Source organism: Syzygium oleosum, unplaced genomic scaffold (assembly GCF_021117445.2).
Source record: "Syzygium oleosum isolate NSW1041296 unplaced genomic scaffold, Sole_v2.1 Sole_v2.02, whole genome shotgun sequence".
Classification (NCBI taxonomy): domain Eukaryota; kingdom Viridiplantae; phylum Streptophyta; class Magnoliopsida; order Myrtales; family Myrtaceae; genus Syzygium; species Syzygium oleosum.
Window position 1 is genome coordinate 17,309,223 of NW_026607486.1, and position 23,566 is coordinate 17,332,788.

The following is a 23,566-nucleotide window of genomic DNA, read 5'->3' on the forward strand; positions in this document are numbered from 1 at the left end:
TTCCCGGAACATAATTTTCCGGTGTTCGGCGATCAATATGAAAAAGTTTCGGAAAATATTTTTCGCCGGCGACCGGAGGCGGTGGCGGCCGACTACCGGCGGCCCCGCCGCCGACGGGCGGCGGTGGCCGGCGGGTGGCGGAGGGCGGCGGCCGGCGGCGCGGTCGCCGCCGGCGACCTCGGTGAAGAAGAAGAAGAAGCTCGGAAAATGATTTCCGCTTTTGAAGAAGCGGAAGTCATTTTCCGTAAACTTAGACTATTTTGTGAGGGGGGAAGGAAAATATTTTCCCACGGAAAACGTTTTCCGCCCCCCGAACACCGGAAAACCCGGAAAATATTTTCCGGGAGAATATTTTTCGCCAAACGAACGGAGCCTTAATTGGCACCAAAAAAAGGTTTAGGGCTAAATTGGCACCAATACAAAAGGTTTAGGACTGAATTAACACCAAAAAAAGGTTTAGGACTGAATTGGCACTAATACAAAAAGTTTAGGACTTTTTTGGCACTTTTCCCGTCATTTTCCCTTTTCTTGGAAGAGTTTTTCTAACTTGGTAATAGAGCAAACACACACATTCACTCCTGTCTAAACCTACCCTTTATCCAAAATGGCATGACTCGTCGTCTTGAAAACGTCATGAGTTGAGAGCTTAAGTCTCTCGATACCTCCCGTACTTAGACCTCAATTGATGAATTTTCACATAACGCACCACATTTGTGATGTTCGGTTTACATGAGCTGATCCGATATGGAATTATGAGTTTATATCCCGAGAGGCGGAATCTGCCAGTTTGAATCCGCATGTGACCGTTGCATCCATCTAAGACGGTCCATTTAAAACCCAGTTTGGCACCCGGGTGGCGCAATACTGCAGAAATTCAACTACGAAAATGTCTTCAGGCATGAAGAGCTTAAGAAAATTAAATTTACTATTCTGCGCCACCGCCGGCGCCGGAGACAAATTTGGGTCGGCCGAAGCGAAGCCGTTGGACGGCCCGCAACATGCACTCGAATGGGCCTGATCGGGCGGCCCAAAGGCCCATCCGAGGCCCAACGCTCCATCTTCCGGTCACGACGCCGTTTCGGCGCGAAGAAGAAACGCAGGAAAGTGGGGAAATGACAACTCATCGTCCCGTTCGCGTCGCGACGCGCGGAGGAGACGAGAGTCAGCGGGAGGAGGGGACGGAGACGCGGAGGCGAAGACGACGAAACCGACGGGACCTTCGATGACCGCCGTCTCGGGCCTCGCGTGATTCGATCTCTCCTCTCCCCAACCCTTTCATGCGACGATCGAATGCCCGCAAAGCCGGGAGCAACAAGAAATCATCCGCCACCTCCGCCGCCGCCGCCGCCGACGACGACGACGACGACCAGCGCCGCAGCACCGAGGCCGACGGCGACGGCGACGGCGACGGCCGCGGCATGGATCCGATCAAGCTCCAGCTCCGCCACAGCTCCCGATCCACCAACCTCTTCTCCCGAAACGCTAAGCACCCTCCCAGATCGAACCTCTGCCTCCTGTCTTCCGTCCTGCTCGCGCTCGTCCTCGTCCTCTGCTACGCGTTCCTCTCCCCTCGCGGCCTCTCGATCTTCGCGAGGAGGAGGTACGCGATCGTGATCGACGGGGGCAGCACGGGGACGCGGATGCACGTGTTCAGCTACGGTAGCGGGGACGGTGCGGCGTTCGATTTCGGGCAAGACGGGCTGGCGTCGTTGCGGGTTAATCCGGGCTTGTCGGCGTACGCGGAGGATCCGGGCGAGGCGGGCGCCTCACTGGCCGAGCTGGTGGAGTTCGCGAGGCGGAAGGTGCCGAGGGAATTCTGGGGAGAGACCGAGGTCCGGCTGATGGCGACGGCAGGGCTGCGGATGCTCGAACGGCGCGTCCAGGATCAGATCCTCGACTCATGCCGGAAGGTTCTTCGCGTGTCCGGATTCCAGTTCCAGGATGAGTGGGCTTCGGTTATTACAGGTCTGGCCACTATCACTTGGTATGGTTTTTGACAGTTCAGCGATAATGCCAGGTGTGGTGATTTACTGAATGCATTAGAGAGTGGGTGTGAGGTTGATAGCTATTTGAAATGGATGAGTTTTGATTAGTTTAATCCTGGGGAGTTCTGAAAGTTGTCTTTCTTCTCCTGCGGAGCCCTGAGAAAGTCTAGTGGACACGGGGAGGGAGAAGGCGAAGTATTTTTTCGGGTTTGGTGCTTGTTTTGCAAATCGTGAAGCTCATTTTTGGGTTGCATCAGGGTCTGATGAAGGGGTGTACGCTTGGGTGGTTGCTAATTATGCACTCGGTGCTCTTGGGGGTGATCCACAGGACACTACTGGTATCATTGAACTTGGTGGGGCTTCTGCTCAGGTGCAGTTTCATCTCCCTATACTGATCTTTTTATGTTTTTGGTACTCATGGTGCCCATTTTTAGTCAAATTGTTCATCGTTGTAAAATAATATGGCTATAGTCTTGCAATTTTTTTTAAAACTTAAAACAGCTTTTCTCTACTGATATGTATGGTGTTCACTTTCTAAGTTGTCTCTAAGCAATTTTAGTTTGAATTGCTATACCAGTTTTTATATTGGTGCCTTGACTTTATTCATAGTGCTAAAACTACAATGTGTCATTTTCATTGAAGATTTGGCCTATTAGCAGGGAGAGCCCCGTGGATTATATTTCGTAATATAATTAATATACTTACTATATACTGATTTTGTTACCTGATAATATTGAAGGTTGAACCTTGCCGAGAGCTACCAACGAAATTATTACCTATGCCCAAGCATAAAAAATAGGACTTTGATTTAGTGTTACATTCTACTTTCTTTTTCAGGTGACCTTTTCTTCAAGGGAGCCATTACCTTCTGAATTTTCACGAACTGTGAAATTTGGAAACATCACATACAACCTCTACAGCCACAGCTTTCTTCAATTTGGCCAGGTACTGTCTTCTTTTGCTTCGTTCCCTATTGCTAATGTGGAGTGAATTCTTTTGTTTGCTTGCCCTTCTTGATATCATATTAATAATTTTTTCTGTGCTTCATTTGATGAATCCATGTTTTTTGTTTGATTTACTATTTGTAATTTGAATATCCCTGCTTCATCACTTATCTTGTTTCTTTGTTAACTGGTTGATGTTTTATCTCTTTGTTTTGTCCTTTCTACTTTTGTGGTAAATAATTTGTCAGAAAATACTTACAGTGATATGTGAAGCTTAGTGGTTGTTTCCAAATGATGCATGTAAAAAAACGAACTTTTTTTCAAACCAAGTTATAAGCTATAATGCGGGTGGTCAATAAGAAGCTGTGACCAATTCAAATTGATATCTCTATCCTTTTCCTTTTCCTAAGATCGTACTTGTGCAACTTGGTTATGTCGTGATCTCAATTTGTAAACCAGATGTGCCGTCTTTTTGTAGAAGAGTCATTCAAGTGTTAATGATGACGGTCATTAATGAGTTAAATGATGCTGGTTCTAATAAGTTCTGATGTTGGCTTAAACATCTCGATGAACATACTGTCTATTCTTACCTTATTCGGACAATTTATGCTTTATCTTGCTCCCTGATTTGACCCAACAATACGAAATAATAGATTAAAACTAGGAGGCTGGCTAATTATAAAGAGGTATGAGTTCATTCTCTAGAAGTCCCACTTGTGAACATTTGGGTTTATGCATTACCATTGCTTGCGCATAAAGTGGGTAACTGTGATGTCTCCTGTCAGCTTCTGTGAGTGTGGTAAAAATTTTCTTAGGTTTTTTTTCTCTATGCAACGTACATCAGTTTTTTGTGCTGTTTCCCGTCCTAAGATTTTTTGCTATCAAATTCGTAATTTGCAGATTGTTGCGTTTGAGTCATTGAAAGAACTGCTTCTTTCTGAAGAAAAGAATTTGGGTAAGTATGTCTACATTTACTCTCAGCTTATTATGCATGACGCTCAAAGTTTACATTGCAGCTTGGTTTGAATTTGAATAAGCCACTTACTGCATCTTGTGATTTTCATCCAGACGCCAATGTAGTTTGTATGTGTCTATGTACCCGTGCATCCACGAACCTATGCATCATATGTGCCTATTACATACAGAATGTGTGGATATGTGTCTATCTGTTGATATATATGTACATGCACACTAGTCTGTATAAAAACACTGTCTACATTCTTGCACGTCCTTTGGCATCAATATGTTTTGAAGCTTTTACCTATCAACCTTTAAGCTGAGGGGAATCAGACAAATAGAAAGAGATAAATGGAAATTGTGTACATCCAAAGGAATGGAACTGGCATTTACTATTTAAACATTTTCCTTGTTTTTTATATGAACATGTTATCAATTTTAATCAATTTCGCAAGTTGCTTCAATCTTCTGACGATGGTCATTATTAACTATACATGATTGTGGAGCAGGATATATTTCTTTGTTTCTACACTTCCTTAGCATCTATATGTTGTGCAGATGATGAGTCTCTTCAAAAGGGGATGTTAATTGATCCTTGCACCCCAAAAGGGTACTCTCATGCCGAGCCATTGAAGCTCTCACCGGATTCAGTGGATGATAAAGAGAGACTCTTGTCCACTTTTGATTCCAAGGGCAACTTCTCAGAGTGCAGATCTGCGGCCTTTAAACTATTACAAAAGGAAAATGGTCGTCAATTCTCACAGACTAATTTTTGACATATATTCTGGCTATATTAGTCTTTGCTTATTAGTTGTGGTCCACATCCTCTCTCTCTCCTGTGATGCAGATAAGTGTGCTTATCGACAATGCTACATAGGATCAACTTTCACGCCTAAGCTTCAAGGGAGATTTCTTGCTACAGAGAATTTTTTCTATACGTCAAAGGTATGAGTTTTTCCTTGCATAGTATGAACTTACCTATATAGACAGTCACACTGTGCTCTAGTAAAAGGTCTGGCTAACGGGATTAAATTCCATCTGTCAGCATTAAATCCCCTGTTTCATTAATTAGTTTGAACTGAGAGTTGGGGTACCCTGATTTTGTGCGCTTTTAACTTTCTTCATTTCTCTGCGCTATTTTGCTTGTTCAGTTTTTTGGATTGACGCAAAAAGCAGTTCTTTCTGATTTGATGTTGGCTGGGGAACATTTTTGTGGAGAGGATTGGTCAATCTTGAAGAAGAGACATCATTCGATCAATGAGGAAGACTTACTACGCTACTGCTTCTCTTCAGCTTATATTGTAGCCTTCCTTCATGATAGTCTTGGAATCGCATTGAATGATGATAGGTAACTCATTCAATGCCTTCACTAGAGTAACCTTCTACTGGTATTGGTCAATTACTCTCTTAAAAAAAGATGAGATATTGCATTTTCCCTCCATGAAGTCTCCCTTTTATGTCTGCTCACTTCAACATTAGAATATTTGTTATTCGTCCTTTGTTGGTGATCAAATGTGTTTGTTCTTAAACAGGATTGCATTTGCTAATCAGGTAGGGAGTGTCCCTCTGGATTGGGCTCTCGGAGCTTTCATCTTGCAGACCACAGCTGCTGCGGATGCAGAGAAGCCCAACTGGCCCTTCGCCATTCTCATTAATCACTCGCCCATCCTACTCTCGGTAGTTGCTATTCTGATGATATCCATGCTTGTCTCATGGACCCTATCAAAGTGGAGGAAGCCTCAAGTAAAGACCATTTATGACTTAGAGAAGGGACGGTATATAGTGACTCGGGTGAACAGGTGCTGATTGTTTCCTTAGAGCAACTAACCATCTTCTGCATCCATACAATCGGAAGAAATGAGCCATGACTGTTTGGCACCACGATTTGTCGGTATCTTTCTTCCGCATTTTTTAGCCTGAAGGGACTCTCTGAGGGCTGAACGGGGGCTCTCGGATTGTATATAGTAGGATCTTTGCAGGGATTGTGCAATGACATCTTTGGGAGGTCGAGCATCCTTCATGCCCTATACCATTCTTTCTTTCCTCTTTTTACTTTTTTGGGTGCATACGGAAATATTTAGAAAGCTCATCCTAGCCACACCACCGAACATCACCCTTGGATTAGTGCTTTGTTGTGAAGTATAATTTTCTGGCAACTTGGGCCCGCCATATCTATCATTGTATCACGACGTGTACACTTGACTTGAGCTTTAAATTTATAAAATGAATGCAATTCTCTCCTCTCTTTGGGAGGTACACTCGTTCTGTGTTAATTCATTTGCTGTTTCATTGGGAAATGAGAAAAGGTTGAAAAAGAAAAAGATATCCTCGGGTTTGTTGTGTCGATGTTCCACAGCGGTGACTTCATCGTTAAAAATTTCGCAGTTACCTAAATAAGGTTACTGTCTGTAGAATTCATTACAGGTTCGTGTCTCAAGTGTGAGATAGCAAATGGAATGAAAGGAAAAATTAAAACTTTTCCATGGAGATTCATGTATACGCAGCAATGTTAAATTAGAGTTGGGAAGCATCTTACCGTTAAAAACTTTAGTTAGGGCATTCCCTTTGTAACTTTTCTTGGGTGGGAATATATGTATGTCCCTTTGAGCTTTAGGCCTCCGGTGGAACTTATTCTCAAATTAAGAAGCAGGAAGGCCCCGGACAGAGTTTGATCAAAATGATTAGATTCCAGTTCCACCCTCTTGGAGATTAGTTAAGTCTACATACTCATGATGGCATCACAAATACCAGTGAATTCTTTAGTTTAAGAGATTAGTGAATCAATGTTGCTTGACCTGCAGATTAAGGAAAGACAAAACCATGCACAGGGGTTAAGGAGAAAATGCGAACATGAGGTAATATTGCTCTCCTCTTGCATTGTCCAGCTTTACTTTGTTGATTAGGTTGTGCAGAGTGCACGTTATGGCTTAAGATTGAACATTGGGTCAAGAATGATAGCCTCGGCACCTGGAGATAGCGTTGGGCCGAACGTCATCACAGATACAAGCTCCGGAGCGTTTTCTTCTTGTGCAGTTCTGTTCAGCTGTCTAATTGCAGCAATAACTTTAAAATGTATTAGGATGTCTGAATACAGAGTTGATAGGATAAAATATGACAAGAAAGAAGAACCTGTCCTTATCAGCGGCGGCTCGGTCATACGAGCACCGGATCGGTCTTTGCGAGACTGTCAATGTGGGGCTCGTTCAGCGAAATGGCCTCAGTTTAATTGTTCTTCTTTTTTAAGAAAAAGTGGAGGAAAGCCAGAGCTTTAAGACCAACCTTGAGAATCTACAAAGTCCCAGCATCTCAGTTTTTCGCTTTATTTGTTTTCCCTCCTTAAGTTCATCGGAGTTGATGAAATTCCAAAGACAGCATGGACCCTCCTGAGATTCTGCTGATAGGTTGCTGGATTTTAATAAGTAACATATACATGGTACACAGCCGTTCCAAAGCAAAAGCAAAAGGCGCAAGTTAGCAGTTATTTTTTGCCTTGATTTGGTTAGGCATGAGCTTGAAATCGTAATTGGTCTCGACTTCGTACATTTGGGTGCTTGCTTGATGGGAGATCAGGTGACATGATTTAACCAGGGACCATGATTTCTTACCTTAACCTTGGTGAAAATCAGATTGTCCAATCACGTTTCACTTTCCAAGTGACTGCGCCGGCCCTGATTCTGGTAACTTTTAGTTTACAGATCAACACGTGGTGATTCTCAAATGCCCTTATGTTCACAGACTGGTATGCTTGTGCTTGTTCCCACATCCTTCCCAAGCGGTTCTCTCGAAATGATTTTGAACTTGGGTATGCATAGAGCAGAGGCAAGTATTTAGGCGTATTGCACACCCTCTTACTAGGTCGAGGAAAAACAGAACAAGAATCAGCACATTGGCATCATGTTCAAGCTGAGTCAGGCGTGTTCAGACCGTGACTCGAGTCACCTTTCACCTCAATCTCAAGTCACCATCTGCCAGACAAAGCTCAAGGAATATATTCTACAGAATGTTCCGACGCATGTGATATGCACATAACATCACAGCATGAAAAAGGAAGACCAGGATAAGAAACAACCACAGGTGATAAAGAGAGTTGGAATTGGCCGCTTTCTTATCTGAAAAACGACATTGAATCAGAATATCAGGGGGGACACAGGCAGCAGAGAAAAGAAAAAGCGTAAAGAAACACATTCAGCACAAGAAACCAGGACCCGATTCATTTCTTTATATATTAATCTATTTTGGTTCCTAGAGGAAAGAGCTTGGAATTCTAAAGTGAGAATTAAATCCGGAATGGCATAAAGGAAGTGTGTGTTTTCTTTAGTGTGCTGTTCCATTTGTTCCCTTTTCTCCTCTCCTTCCATTTGATTCCAGTCTGCTTGCTCCTGTACCAATCCACTGGTTCTTAAATGGCCCATGTTAACTGCCGTCTCCCTAGTCACTACTCTTCCATGTACTAAATAAACAAAAAGCAAACCCGCCTTTACTTAGTAACAAAGGAACAATCAGTCACCAGGATGCCCCCCTCTCAAGAACAGACTTGATGCATTCCTTTTTCTCGATCTTACTTTACTCTTAGCAGCGGTTTTAGTATCCCCGAGGCATGAAAAATCATAATGTGTAAGTATTAGAACCAACAACGGTGCACTCAGTGACATTCTTGTGTCGATACAGCGGTCGATTAGTTTCTATTTAGAATAGGGAAGAAGATGGAAAGTCTAGGAAATTGGATCTGTTCCCTGGGAGAGAGCACTTTTAAGCATTGCCTGCTGAATTAGCAATTTCTTAAAGACCAAAGACCATAAAGAGAACTTAGAAGTGATTGGCCATTTTCAAAGTTAGACGAACGAGAAAAAGCAGAGGAAATGACAGATGTGTTTGGGAACAACGAGTTTGAAAAAAGATACTTGGCTTCTCAAGGACACTGTTCCACTTCCCCTTTTTTCGATTCATCCTTTGTCAGATTCTTCCATAAAACAGCCTTACTATGCCTACGTTACAAGTCTCATGATGTTTATTTTGAGGTGAATCTAAAATTCCCCCCAAACAATTGTTTCTGGGCCCCTCCTTGTTGAATGCCTCAAAATTCCCTCCACAGATAGTTCCAACTAAGACTGATAAATAGCCTGCATTGCTTCTACAGGAAAGGAACAATAAGAGGAGGCAGGACAGGCAGTCTCAAGAAATTCCCATTTTTTCTCTGAGACAAGAAGCATCTTCTCTTTCTTCTGTTCTGGCTTTTCTAGTTCTCAAAACAATGAATGTTCTGGTCCAGAGAACATTCATCTTTGTGATCCTTGTCGGTTCATTAGCGGTTAAGCCAAGTCAAGTCTCGGGCTTAACCAGCATAGAACTTCTTGCAAGACAGGCCCAAGAAGATCGGCATATAGCATCATCCAGTCGACGCCTGCTGAAGGACACCAGCATGGAATTAATGACCGGCAAGACATCTGCAAGCAAAGCTGCGAGCTTCGATCCTAACCAGTCGAGCAAAAGACAAGTTCGAGGAGGCTCGGATCCTATCCACAACAGGTCCTAGTTCGTCCTAGTTCATCCTAGTCCCTCTTCAAATGGAAGATGGACCAAATTTGCCGGAAATGCTAGACGAGCATGAGACGAGCCATCTCAGGGATCCCAAATAGTTACACTAGAATTGGCTATGGCTAGTTCGTTTGTTCTTTTGCGCTCTTTATTCTTATTTTTTGGTCCTTGTTAAATGTAGAGATTTGTATAGCAAAGCGATTAGTATAGGCAAGTTTGTTCGATCAGTAAAAGGAAAGATCGGCCGATTGCCGTAAGTTTTGTGAGGAAGAAGTTTGATTGTCCTGTTTTTTCATACTTGATGCCGTGTGTTTCCTACACTAAAATGAAGACATTCTTTTTCTGCTCGTCCAAATCTATGTCCTTTTCATAAACTGCCTCCCGCAATGAAGACATGATTGTAACCTGGCAAACTTGAGGACATTTCATGATCCTATTTGCTTCTGTACCGTCTCGGGTCACGACATCCCTAATGCGGTTTACACTACTCAACTGATTTTGCTTCACATTCCATATAACTGTGCACAGTAATAGCTCAGTGGAGGATTCAGATTCAGTTTAATGGAACATGACACTAAATCAAATCGGCAAAACTCGTAGCTCCAGGAACTAGGAAGTGAATCTAAAGTACTGATCCAATATAAATAGACGGAGTCCAAATCTTCCCACCTTTCTCTAGTGCCGACATGAGCCGAGGAATACGCGAGACTAACAAGTCGAGACATTGCTGTTAGTGTTGCATCAGACAGCAACATGAGCTAATGCCTGCTAGGGGTGAATTCCTGGGTGGTTTGGTTCCCAAGATATAACCCGAAACTGATCCCTGATTCCGAAGAACGGGACCAGGAATTGTCCGCTTTTTCTCTTTTAAACAAGATAGCTATCTTAATCGAGTGGTAAGTGCTCTTCACATTGAAGACAAGGTTCAAAATTCGGAGAACGTGAAACTTTTCTTTTAATATAATGGTTCAAAAACCGGTTCAACCCGGTTCATAAAACTGATGCTCACCCTGCTTGCTGCTAGGTTGACCCATGTAGCATAATGTACGTGTGGGCCGGATTTGGGAGCGGTTATGATGTAATGAAGCAAGTGATACAATTTTTCAGTATTTGAAGTAGAAATTTGCCAAAGCAATTACTCGAAAATCCACATCACAAAAATTGAAGATCGGAAAGCTCAAAGCGATTCATGTAATTCAGATGATCCATGACGAACTCATGTGGACCCTTACACTTATGTGCAACGCCTACAATTGATCATTGGTGTGACCGGCCAACCCATCATTCGAGTGGACCTGGAGAATACATTGTGGCAAAAGGTATAATGACACAAATGGTCTCTGAATTCTGACCCAATATGTAATGAGATCCCTAGACTTTTGATTCATATTCAATGTAGTCCATGAACCGCATGATTGTCTTTCCATTAATTCAAGTTCAGGAACAACATTGAACATTTTCATATAGTTTAGAAACTAAACAAATTAAAAGTTCATAAACCACATTGCACATTGGGTCAAAGTTCTTGGACCATGTGTGCCACTTTCCCTTGGCAAAAAGGGCGGGGCTCGGGCCTCGCCTACTTCAGATGGGCCTCGTGACGTCAGCGCTGAGGCCCAAATCAGTCCCAATTGGGCTTGACTCCCAGTTCGGGACTCGGACCCTACAAGAAAGGCAGTCAACGAGAACCAGGACAGATTGATTCTCAACCGTTGGATCTAGGGTTTCTCAAGCCCTTCCCGTTCTTGTTCAGCACATAGATAAGTACGGCGAACCGGAAAAGCCCTTTCTTCTTCCTCTAGCCAGCCGATTTCCTCAGAGAGAGAGAGAGAGGGGCTAGCGCGCGCGCACAGAAATGGTGCAACGTCTCACGTATCGCAAGCGGCATAGCTATGCCACCAAGTCGAACCAGCACAGGGTCGTGAAGACTCCCGGTATGAATTCCTTCATCTCCCATTCGATCTCCGACCCATTGCTCTAGAACTTGTGTGTATTGGTTTCGATTTCAATGCCGTCGTCGCTTTGACGGATGTTGCGCTGAGTTGTTGTCGTTGTTCTTCTTCTTCGGTTGAAATTGGAGTGCAGGAGGGAAGCTGGTTTACCAGACCACCAAGAAGAGAGCGAGTGGCCCCAAATGCCCGGTCACCGGCAAGAGGATACAGGGGGTATGTTTGTTTATTGCCTCTCTCGCCTAATTGCATTAGTGTCGATCAAGCTGTGTCTCGTAGATCTTCGAGTGATTTGATACTGGTGTAGTTGATATTGGCCGCTGTATGAATAATTACCAATGTAGCAAATGGACGGTATTTTTTGATCGGGTTTGTTGGGTGAATTCGTAAAATTTGTCCGAATGCTTGGTTGGCCCGCATTCTCATCACCACGAAACTAGAGTGACGGCTAGTAGGTGGTCAATTGTGGATCCCGTGCTTGAATAGCTATGTGAATTGCTGTGGTTTCGGTAGCCATTCTGATGTGTCTGCTTTTCTGTGGTGGATGTGAGCAATCATGTGAATGATCTCCATATGTGAATTGTACGCAGCCAAAATTATTGCAGTTCCATGAAAGGTCACAGCTTCATGCGTGAGGGGGGAGAGAGAGGCTTGCTCATTATTACAGTTGGTATACATAGCCTAGTGTGTTCATTTTGATCGGACTCTCCACAGATGCCCAGAACTCTTCAATTGACATGAAATCAAATCGTCATAAAGTCGATCTTCTTTGGCCATTCATGTTGACATGTAAAAGATTAGTTGTGGGGCATATCATTGTCTCACATCTATGAGGCTAGACAAAGAAAGATTCATAACTCCTAGCTATATTGTATCATCAAGACCTTGTTCCTTGACTAGGAAATGAAATGTACGGGCAGGTTCTTTGGCATTTATTTGGGTTTAAGTTAGTTGAGAATTATTGCATGTTGTGAGATGCCTTGTGTCAATGCAGGAAGGCACTAACTTGAGACTCTTGGTTGTATTAGACCAGCTACATCACCCCGCTTTGCAGTGTGATGGGTAATATTTTACCTAATTTGTTATTAATAAAAGTTAAAACTTTTGGTTTTTATTGGGTTTGAAGCTTTTGAAAGCGTTAAAGAGATGAAAATACATGGAACAATGAATGTTGATGGTTTGATAGTGACTAAAGTGTAGAAACTGGAAAAGTTCGAACAAAAAAATTAGTTTGATGTGAAATTTCCTTATTCCTTCGAACGACCAGACAGCAATTCATTCTTTTAGAATGCTTTTGCTCTTTATACCAGCAAGTTTTTCTTCCTGAATATGCGTTTTGACATTCAAACTAGCAGAGTATAGGTTTTTAAAAATCATATGAAAATGATTTCCCAAATAAAATTTCAATCATATTGTCTACTTCATGTCACTGAATCATTTAAAGAAGAAGTTAGAAATGGAACTAAGAGAATGCTTTGAGTAAATCAAGAATGATTGGTGAGGGAGGACAGACTAACTGAGGAGGAATGAAGTAAAAAAATTTGGGAATGGGTTATATCTGCTGTGGAAGAAATTTGATGAAAGTATGTCAGGAACTATGACAATATACAAAAGAATAATAGACATAGAAGGAGTGCTTGTGCTCCACTTCAAACATTGTAAGGTCATTGAAGTACAGGAAAAGGAACAAAAAGAGAAAAAAGAAGCAAGCAGACAACAAACTAAGTTGGCATGTAGATTCAAACTGCTTTGGCCTCTTATGGAATGCCATATACAAAAAAGCACATGTCATCTTTCTAAGTAATTTTAGATAATAGGCTTTGTTAGCAACCTTATATGAGAGAAAGTCAAATCTCAGATGGTGTAAACGTGGGACACGTTTCAGTGGTCATCTCAGTTGCTACTTACATGTAGCCTCTGTGTACGATGTTTTAATGAGTTTCAAGATATAATTTATTGCTTAAAAAAGAGCATACTGACTGCAACTGAACTACCTTATACTGTCTGTGCTTTCTGCAGTAGGCTTTGACCTTCGTCTACTAACCACAATGTGCCATGTTGTAGATTCCTCACTTGAGGCCAGCAGAATACAAGAGATCAAGATTGTCTAGAAATCGCAGAACTGTAAACCGGGCATATGGTGGAGTCTTGTCTGGAGGAGCTGTTCGAGAGAGGTGCAAATATGCTCACAACAGTTGTTACTTGAAATTTTTGTTTCTGTGGTCAACATAGAAGACGGTCTGTGATTTATTAAATTTTTATTGACTTATATAGGATCATCAGAGCATTCTTAGTGGAAGAGCAGAAGATTGTGAAGAAGGTATTGAAGATTCAGAAGGCAAAGGAAAAGCTTGCCTCAAAAAGCTGAGAATACAGAAACTGGGAACCACTCTGGGTTAGACCTTCGAAGAATGTAATTTTGGCTTACATTTAATGATAGGGAGTCATAGAAAAGCAATGTGAGACCATCATAGTTGATTTTGTCGACAAATTCATCGAGCTGATGTTTTGTTTCTCTTTCCCTTTTAATTGCTTCTTGGTGATACTGTAAAATCATGTACTATCTGCTTTCCTTTAATACCAGATTAATTGGTTTTTGGGGTTTATACACGGTTCATTTCCATTGCTCTGGATCATTTGCAATGGCTTTTTTTTTCCTTTGCCTTTTATCATTCAATTTGAGATGTGCAGTTCCCGGTATGGAACTGACAATATTCTAGAGAAGGAACTCTGAGTTTGCCGCCATTTCCAGGAGTGATCATCTTGATCGCATAATGACAAGACTGATTGGAGACGTGGCCTGGTTAAGTAACTGCCTTGCGTATTTTAAGCGCATTGGCCCTAGGGCAAAAGGACCGGGAACTGTTCGGACCGGCCAGTTCTAGTCTATACCGGTTCAGTTCTCGGTTCCAAAGTGGAATTGCCCACCACTTGGACTGGACCAATATATATATATATATATATTTAATTTGAGCTATCTCAGTTCACCTACGATAATATTTTTGGGCAAGGCTCGCATGATGCAGTGCACGCTTCCTCTAAAAAGAAACCCCAACCTCTCAATTGTCTCCATCTCTCCTCTAGCCTTTCAACTCTCTCCTCTCGTCTCTACCCGTGCCTCATCTTGCTCTTGTTCACGATCACCTCTCTCTCTTGGGGAAAATTACCAAAAAAGTCCTAAACCTTTTGTAATTGTGCCAATTCAGTCCTAAACTTTTTTTTTTTGCCATTTCAGTCTTAAACCTTTTACAATTGTGTCAATTCAGTCCATCCGGCCACTTTTGGCCGGCCGGCGCTGACGTGGATGCCGGCCGGCGGCCGACGTGGCATTATTTAAAAAAAAAATTTCCTTCTTCCCCCTGGCCGGACCGGCCAGGGGAAGGCTCGCCGGCGAGCTCGACCTCGCCATGGCCGGGCGAGGTCGACCTCGAGACCTCGCCGTCGCCGGGCGAGCTCGACCTCGCCCATGGCCGGCGAGCTCAACCTCGCCCAGCGACGGCGAGGCCTTGCCCAGATCTGGCGGCCATGGGCGAGGCCTCGCCCAGATCTAGCGAGGCCTCGCCGTCGCTAGGCGAGCTCGACCTCGCCCGACCATGGCGAGGTCGAGCTCGCCGGCCATGGACGAGGCCTCGCCGGCCATGGGCGAGGCCTCGCCGGCCATGGGCGAGGTCGAGCTCGCCGGCCATGGCGAGGGCGAGCTCGACCTCGCCCGGCGACGGCAAGGTCTTGCCGGATCGGGAGAGGCCTCGCCGTCACCGGGCGAGCTTGGCCTCGCCCATGGCGGCGAGCTCAACCTCGCCATGGCCGGGCGAGGTCGAGCTCACCCGGCGACGGCGAGGTCTTGCCGGATCCGGGCGAGGCCTCGCCAGTCGCCCATGGCCGGCGAGCTCGACCTCGCCATGGCCGGGCGAGGTCGACCTCGCCCATGGCCGGCGAGGCCGGCCTCGCCGGCGAGCCTCCCCCTGGCCGGTCCGGCCAGGGGGAAAAAGGAAAAAAAATATTAAAATAATGCCACATCAGCTGACCGGCGTCCACGTCAGCGCCGGCCGGCCAAAAGTGGCCGAATGGACTGAATTGGCACAATTGTAAAAGGTTTAGGACTGAAATGGCAAAAAAAAAAGGGTTAGAACTGAATTGGCACAATTGCAAAAGGTTTAGGACTTTTTTGGTAATTTTCCCCTCTCTCTTGCTCTAGCTTCTCACACGATCACACCAGCCAAGCCTCTCGGTTCACAGTCGCCTTCGGCCCTCGATTCCATACATCAACAGTTGCGGCCTCGCCTCCAGCCCTCCCTCGCAGTCGGCCTCGCCTCCGTCTCCTGTAAGTTGTCTAATTTACTGTGTTGGATGAGTTTGTTCCATGTACTTGGGTTGGGTTTGGTCCGACGGCGGGCAATTAAAGAAGCTACCTCTGTTGTCAAATGTGTTGATATCACCACGTCATGGACAGTGAAATCAGGGCAATATTCGGAAGGCGGGGCAAAAAGTGTCTGCTTATGTTTGGGTCTTTTTTCACCAAAACATAAGCAGGTCATGGACGGTGAAGCTACCTCGGTGGTGTCACGGTGAATCTAAGGAGCTATGGACACGATCAGAGGGCATTCTTTTTTGTTAGTGCTTGGTGGGACCGATTCCATGGACCAATAGGTGGTTCCCGATTCCCATTTTGTGGAATCAGTTCTTAGTGGGTAATTCGCGGTCCCACCCTGAAACTGATCACTTCAAATATTACTTAGTAATGGGCTTTGTTTAGGTGTAAGCTGGCTTGAATTTGTCTGTTGTCCTCGGCACACGCACATTCTCCATGCCTGATAGAAGATAGAAGCGTCAAATGGTTAAGCTTGCTTTACCCTGTGCTCAAAGGTCATTCTTGATGCACATGATAGAGGAACCGGTCAGCTCAAAAAAAATAACCTGGTCGAGCTTTTCGACTCATTGGAGAATGTATCACTCTATGCATTGGTAGACACCAAGACCGGCCAACTTTTTATTCGATTCGATGTTCGCCGAAACAGGATCATTTGCTAGGGACCTGAAAATGTATATGGTTTTGTACGTTTTCACGGCGGTGCCACGTGAGCTTGGCCCGTTTTAATTAGAGAGCTTGGCTTAGTTTGATCGATATGCGAACGGCTACTGTAGGATTCGTTAGATCGCACCTATCACGCCTGACCGAAGTGGGAGGAGAAAAAGAAAAGAATTGAGAGCCCCATAAATAGAGGGAAAAGTGTCAAAAAAGTCCTAAACCTTTTGCATTAGTGCCAATTTAGTTCTAAACCTTTTTTTGGTGTCAATTCAGTCCTAAACCTTTTTGCATTGGTGCCAATTTAGTCCTAAACCTTTTTTTGGTGCCAATTAAGTCCTAAACCTTTTAAATTGATGCCAATTCAGTCCTAAACCTTTTGTTTTTATACCAATTTAGTCCTTCCGGCCAATTTTGACCGGAATTTGCCGACGTGGACGCCTGCCGGCCGGTCACCGGCGCCGACGTGGACAACTATAATATTATTTTAATATATTTTTTGAATTTTTATTTTTTTTCTTTTTTTTCCATTTTTTTTTTTTGGTTGTCTCCCTCCTTGCTCTGGCCGGTCGCCGACAGAGGCCAGAGGCCGGCGAGCTCGACCTCGCCGGCCACTGGCGACGGCGGCCTCGCCCAGCGAGGGCCAGCCTCCCCTTGGTCGGGCGAGGCTCGACCTCGCCAGATCTGGCGAGGTCGACACTCGACCTCGCCGGACCATGGCGAGGCTTGCCCTCGCCGCGGCCTCCAGCGAGGGCTCGAATCTTGCCTCGGTCGGGTGAGGCCCGACCTCGCCGGATCTGGCGAGGTCGACACTCTACCTCGCCGGATCCGGCAAGGTCGGGCCTCGCCCGACCATGGCGAGGCTCGCCCTCGCCAGAGGCCGCGGCGAGGGCGAGCCTCGCCATGGTCGGGCGAGGCCCGACCTCGCCCGATCCGGCGAGGTCGAGCCTCACCCGACCAAGGCAAGGCTTGAGCCCTCGCCCGAGGCCGCGGCGAGGGTGAGCCTCGCCATGGTCGGGCGAGGCTCGACCTCGCCGGATCCGGCGAGGTCGGGCCTCGCCCGACCGAGGCAAGACTCGAGCCCTCGCCGGAGGTCGCGGCGAGGGCTCGAGCCTTGCCTCGGTAGGGCGAGGCCCGACCTCGCCGGATCTGGCGAGGTCGAGCGTCGACCTGGCCAGATCCGGCGAGGTCGGGCCTCGCCCGACCATGGCGAGGCTCGCCCTCGCCGCGGCCTCCGGCGAGGGCTCGAGCCTCGCCCAACCAAGGCGAGGCTCGCCCTTGTCGGGCGAGGCCGCCGTCGCCAGTGGCCGGCGAGGTCGAGCTCGCCGGCCTTTGGCCTCTGGCCGGTCGCCGGACCGGTGATCGGCCAGAGCAAGGAGGAAGACAACCAAAAAAAAAGTGGAAAAAAAAAGAAAAAAAAGGAAAAAAATAAAAATTCAAAAAAAAATAATAAAATAATATTATAGTTGTCCACGTCGACGCCGGTGACCGGCCGCCGGCCGGCAGGCGTCCACATCGGCAAATTCCGATCAAAATTGATCGGAAGGACTAAATTGGCACAAAAACAAAAGATTTAGAACTGAATTGGCATCAATTTAAAAGGTTTAGGACTTAATTGGCACCAAAAAAAGGTTTAGGACTAAATTGACACCAATGCAAAAGGTTTAGGACTGAATTAGCACCAAAAAAAGATTTAGGACCAAATTGGCACTAATGCAAAAGGTTTATGACTTTTTTGGCACTTTTCCCCATAAATAGAGATCTAGCAATTAGTAGTTCCCGGGGCATTGGCATGCTGGTTTCGAAGTACGAATTTAAGAAGTAAATAATCACCAAGTTAAGCGATTGTCAGGCTTTGGCTTTATCATGCATCATCTTTGAAAAGCAAAGAAGGAAAAACGCGGAATAAAGCGATTGTAAGTGAGGTCTATCTTCCCATTTGGAACTCCGAATGTGGAATATAACCTAAGTATTTTGTAGTCCAATTGCACCACGTTATATCACATAACATGTCATTCTTGTAAACCAAGCATTTAATATGACTATCGTTATTCTTTGATAACTTAGCAGTCGAAAGTCCTAGCTTTTTAAAAGCAAACAAAATGGAGAACCGGGAAAAGATTTGACCAGAGAATGCAATCCTTGAAGAGTTCGTTCAACTTTTTGAGGCTCTGCTTGTCGCATGTTATCCTGAAGCATGTCTTGTCTTTGGAGGATCACAAGCTGCGATAGAAGATTTAGACAAACAATGTATTCTGATTCTGATTCGTGTGCAAAAGTTTCCAAAATAGTAGTCCATATATATATCTTCGATCATCAGCTACACTTGGGAAGATCCAGCCCAAAAAAAACAAACAAACAAACAAACAAACAAAAAGCAAATAAATAAAGCTTGGGAAGAAACCACGAGCAGGGGTTCGCGAGCAGGGGTTCGACTTCTTATCACTAATTTTAAAAAGCATTTTTCATCTAAGAAATTTTTCTACATATAAACAAATGATTTCCCTTCTCTCTTATCGAAGAAATTAATGAAAATCACCTAACTCTCTCTCCTAGAGAACCCCAATATTGTGCGTGGAGTCGTGGACTACAACCTTGGAAGTCATCGACCCGTTCGAGCCATCGTTGTATCACTTCGATGACTAAATTAGGTGAAGCACTTGGTGGTAGAATAATAATACGTTGACAAATCACTCGTTGCATCCCACGCCAAGTTTGACTTCCATGCATCCCCCACGTTCAAATAATTATCGTCCAAGCCGTAAGGAGAACCGCCGAACCGGACTGTCTCCCACAGCTTGTCGCGGCTCGGGTTCCTCGGGAACAAAGAGGACGCTTCTTCGCAACTGGCAATCGCATCGTTCGCTTGCATTTCGATCGGTAGAGTCAGTAGTGAGAAGCCATCGTTGAACTGTCCTTGATGGTCATTTAAATCGCACTCGAAGCTCCTGCCAACATCTCCGAACATAGAGGACGACATGGTCTGAAGAATGGAGGAGACATCCGAGGTGGTTGTTTCGTGGAGAGGTGGGAAGAGGAAGTGATTAGGGTTCGGGTCGATGCTCGATGAAATGATGGCAAAGTCTAAATTAGTCCATGGAACCAGTGATGATGAGTCCAAGATGGGAGTGATATTGTCAGGAGGAATGTGAATGGAGGAGTTGGTTTTGGATGGGGATGGTGAGAAGGAAGGAGTGTCTGGGCTTAGTTGAGAGTGAATGAGTGAGTTTGCAGTTTCTGAGGCAGTGGTTTCAAATGGTAACGTTGGAGAGACATAAGAGTGAGCGAGAGATCTTTGGGAGGTCGAGTTCGTTTTCTTGAAAATCCTGCATATTGCCCACGAGTCCTGCAAAAACATCGAGAAATAATGAATTTGATCAACTCATGAGGTCCATTAAATCAAGAGTAAACTGCTACTTGCGTACTTCGACATACATACACGCACAATATATGCAAGACGTGCAAGAAAATACTTGCACTAACACTGCTTTGTGAAAAAACTTACTAAAGAAAAAGGAAAATCTTTCTACACATTCAAGTAAAACTTGTTGAGCATGTATCTTACATGGGCAGGAATATTTTGTGATGACAAGTCAGTGAGAGAAGGGAGGCGAAACTCGTGCATCATCCAGTCGGTCTTGACGCCCTTGGCAGCTCTACCTTTGTAGAAAACCAGGGACTTCTTCAGCCCTATGCACTTGGACCCTTCTGACGAGTAGATCGGCCGGTCGGTCCCGGTGGCTTTCCAAAACCCAGCCCCGGTTACCCGGTTTGGCCTCGCGCTGTTCCGGTATTTCCGGTCTCTCGGGCAGTAGAAGTACCACTCTTTCTCTCCTGTAGTCGCCAACTCTTCATGTCCAAAAACAAAATCAAATTAAAAACTCGAATCTCGTTATTCCTTAAAACCTAGCTAACTCTTATCGATGTAAAGTTTATACGATAATACTGCAAAAAGGAAAAACGAATCAATAACGAATTAATGGGTGTTTAAGTTAACTTACTAGGGAGATCCCATGGATCATATTTGTAAATGTCGAGTTGCCGAATGAGCTCAATGCTAAGAGGTCGTTGTTGGATCTTCCTCTTGAGGTAAAACCCTACAAGCTCTTCGTCTGTGGGATGAAACCTAAACCCTGGAAGCATCACTTCATCCATTGATTTCTCACAATCAACTCTCTCTTCCATTAAAGAACCTATGCACTCTCTTTTCTTGAAGCACACACACAGAAATTAACGATGTCCTGTCTTTCACTTATAACCCTTGATCTAAAACCCTAGCTAGAGTAATATATGAGAGAGAGAGAGAGACTGTGAAGTTTGAAGAAGGAGAGACAAGGGTGGTTAATATAAGTGAAGAAGCGTTGGAGTTAATTGGATGGAGATTATATGCTACCTGAGGAGGGGTCTGCCTCCGAAGGATCAGCCGTCTTTTCTGGTGGACTTTTAATTAGGAAAGCTTCGTGTCTTCTGCGAGTAACTTCAAACCACCCAAAAAGAAAAAAAGAACATCTACCGATGACAACCCAAGAACTTGGTAAAATGAAATGGTTGACTAGATAAAAATTGAAATAATTCAAGAATATACGTTGAATGCTAACTCTTGATTTACAAATTTAACAACCTAATCTCTCAAATTATTTGAGGATATATTTTTTATGTAACAGGCTTATCTTTGTTCGGCTAGATTCTTGCTTCAAAGAAACTTTTACGTACTCTTGAATCATCACGTCATACGTCCACTAAATGAATGATGAAAATAATAGCTTAATTATCGAAATGCTTTTTGTGCTGAACTAATAATGATTAGATAAATAAACGATACGACATTTTAAGAGCATTTGAATTTTTTCGTTTATTATTTCTGGCGTTTGCTTTTCTTTCATTTTATTTCTTTTCTTTCTTTGTCCTCTCCTCTACTAGAGTGAAGACCCATTTTGGGTTTTGTTCAAATGCATTAGCTCCAAGTTTAGGAATCTCGAGAACCACCAAATCAACAGTGTATGGGGATTAGGCCCCATTCTTTATTACCCACATGTTTCTCATATCTATCTCATGACAGTTTTCTCTCTATCCATCCTCTGCGAATCAAGACAAAAGGGAAAATTGTAAATGCGAGTGTCTTTCTGGTTTGAATTGTTATTTGGATAGTGGTGGACCAAGGTCCAACTTCCAATGCAATGGGAGCTTATAAAACTAGGGTCAGTCTGAGTTTTAGTACATATATTTTATGAAACTCAGTTCTCAGAATCCGAAAATCCCGTTTCTATTCCATTCTCCCGAGCTTCTATTCCCACTGTTACTTGTCAGATTGAGATGAGCCTTTTTAGTTTTTTCTTTCTTTTTCCATCTCTCTTTTATGAATCTGAAGATACCGCCATACAGAGAGAGAGAGAGAGAGAGAGAGAGAGAGAGAGAGAGACGTGTGATGGCAATTTATGGGTCAAATGGGACCATTTGATGATATCCTTAAATTAATCAAACCATGTTTAGGGCATCTGTTTGACCTTAGGAAGAAGCCACGATGCTCGTCTATCCTCTCTCCTCAAGACAAACAGTTGGAGACAGTAACAGATAGGTTGTCTTAGGAGTCCCTTCTTGACTCAGGCGAGACAGTCGGACACACACTGTCTTTTTCTTTGCCTGAAAATGGTGTTTGCAAGGTTTCCTTTTTGGTTACTGCATACCAAATAAATGGATGATTCGTTTCAATGTTTCCACCTTTGTGCACAGAAGTAGAAAATATATAGAGGAATACGACCATTTATGATTAACTTCTTTGTACATACGCTAAACTTCACATGTCTCCTTTGTGGAACGTTTTCATCTAAACGGATCCGTATCGTCCTCTATCCCATCAGTACTCCCCTTTGGCATCTCTATGAATCTTACTTATTGATTTACGGAAATTAGGTTTCATCAATGATTGAGATTTATCGAGTCATCGAGAGAAGCACCGGACCCGATAGAGGATTCTCGTTTCATCCAAAAGAAAAACTAATACTCAGTAACAATTTATTGTGGGGCCACCAAGTTCTACACTCGTTACATGACGCACTAGACCAATATGATCTAACACTTAATCCAACATGACGGTCAAAATCTAGACCGCCTAGGCTATCCCTATCTGAGAGCTTTAAAGTATGAACTTTCATGGGAGTGGAGATGAACTACTCCTCTAGTCACAGCTTAGAGCCCACCAAGCTATAGAATATAAAGGGTGCAAAATATAGGTTTTGGGGAATCTCAAGATGCAAAGAGTGAGATTTTTAGATTGGAGAACGCGAAATGTAAGTGTGGAGAAATATGAGGATGGATTTTGTAATTTTTCCAAGATTTTTGTTATGAAACTATGAGAATCTCAACCGTAGGCAATGCTAGAAGATTCATATAAAATAGTTACAAATTGGTCGAAAATGTACTTAGCTTTTAACCATATGTGCGTGTATGTATTCTACGGTATGCGGAAACTATTTTCTACCACTAACATAGTGAACAAAAAAAAAGTTATAAAATATATTTAGCTTAATTTATTGTTCATCGTAATTTCCTAGCTGTGGCTCCAACAAAGATGATGTGTGGAAGATCTCACAGTACAACTTCTACATGAATGTCAATTCAGTCATGATCATGTGTAGAGGTGCACGAGAGAAGATCCGGATATTGTGAAATATCAAATCTATTTTTTGTTTCTTTGTTGGAATATTTGGATCGTTTTGCTCATAGTCTCTCCATTTGCTTCCTTCTTAAACCCTCCCCTCTTCCCCAGTTTATCCTTCCGAAACACCACCACACCGCCCATGTTTCAAACCCACTTCGTCTTATCTTATGTTCTTCACATCTTTTCCCCTTTCCCGAAAAGGAGAAAATGAGTTTCAACATATATAATAAGCGACTCTTTTAACTGGGTCGTGTGCATGGGATTCCTCAGCTCGAAGGGGCCATGAGAGTGATAACTGGTGTGCACATTACAAGGCCGAGACGGATTTTGAAGTTTGAACTCTCCTCGTAAGTCTTTCAACTTGCAGAGACTTCAATGGCGTAGTTAGGCGCAAAACATTTTCATTTAGCTCGCCGAGTCATGTCAAACTGGTTTGGAGAGCAAAGGTCAGTACCGTTTGCAATTAATGGGGTGGTTTCACTGAGTCAAATGCCACGCTTGGGACTCCAAATTCA

At 44.0% G+C, this 23,566-nt stretch overlaps 3 protein-coding genes across 4 annotated transcripts; 2 read left to right on the forward strand and 1 right to left on the reverse strand.

Annotated features, from left to right (window-relative positions):
* Nucleotides 1-1,117: 1,117 nt before the first annotated feature.
* On the forward strand, nt 1,118-6,144 carry LOC115664112 (probable apyrase 6). 2 transcript variants are annotated; one of them, XM_030586057.2, is made up of 8 exons: nt 1,118-1,965; nt 2,243-2,355; nt 2,823-2,930; nt 3,830-3,884; nt 4,445-4,633; nt 4,734-4,831; nt 5,038-5,234; nt 5,419-6,144. In XM_030586057.2, exons 1-8 carry the CDS (start codon nt 1,278-1,280, stop codon nt 5,690-5,692), a joined length of 1,722 nt encoding a protein of 573 aa, XP_030441917.1. In that variant the 5' UTR covers nt 1,118-1,277; the 3' UTR covers nt 5,693-6,144. The 2 variants fall into 2 exon arrangements, with proteins under 2 accessions (XP_030441917.1, XP_056164358.1); XM_056308383.1 differs by lacking the exon at nt 4,445-4,633.
* Nucleotides 6,145-11,187: 5,043 nt separating this feature from the next.
* On the forward strand, nt 11,188-13,976 carry LOC115664113 (60S ribosomal protein L34). Its single transcript, XM_030586059.2, has 4 exons — nt 11,188-11,355; nt 11,507-11,586; nt 13,435-13,544; nt 13,645-13,976. Exons 1-4 carry the CDS (start codon nt 11,277-11,279, stop codon nt 13,736-13,738), a joined length of 363 nt encoding a protein of 120 aa, XP_030441919.1. The 5' UTR covers nt 11,188-11,276; the 3' UTR covers nt 13,739-13,976.
* A 5,064-nt stretch (nt 13,977-19,040) lies between these two features.
* Nucleotides 19,041-20,578, reverse strand: LOC115669866 (putative NAC domain-containing protein 94). Its single transcript, XM_030591014.1, has 3 exons — nt 20,395-20,578; nt 19,959-20,242; nt 19,041-19,739 (listed from the first exon to the last, which is right to left on the reverse strand). The coding sequence occupies exons 1-3, from the start codon at nt 20,576-20,578 to the stop codon at nt 19,041-19,043; spliced, it is 1,167 nt and encodes a 388-aa protein (XP_030446874.1).
* Between the last annotated feature and the right edge of the window lie 2,988 nt (nt 20,579-23,566).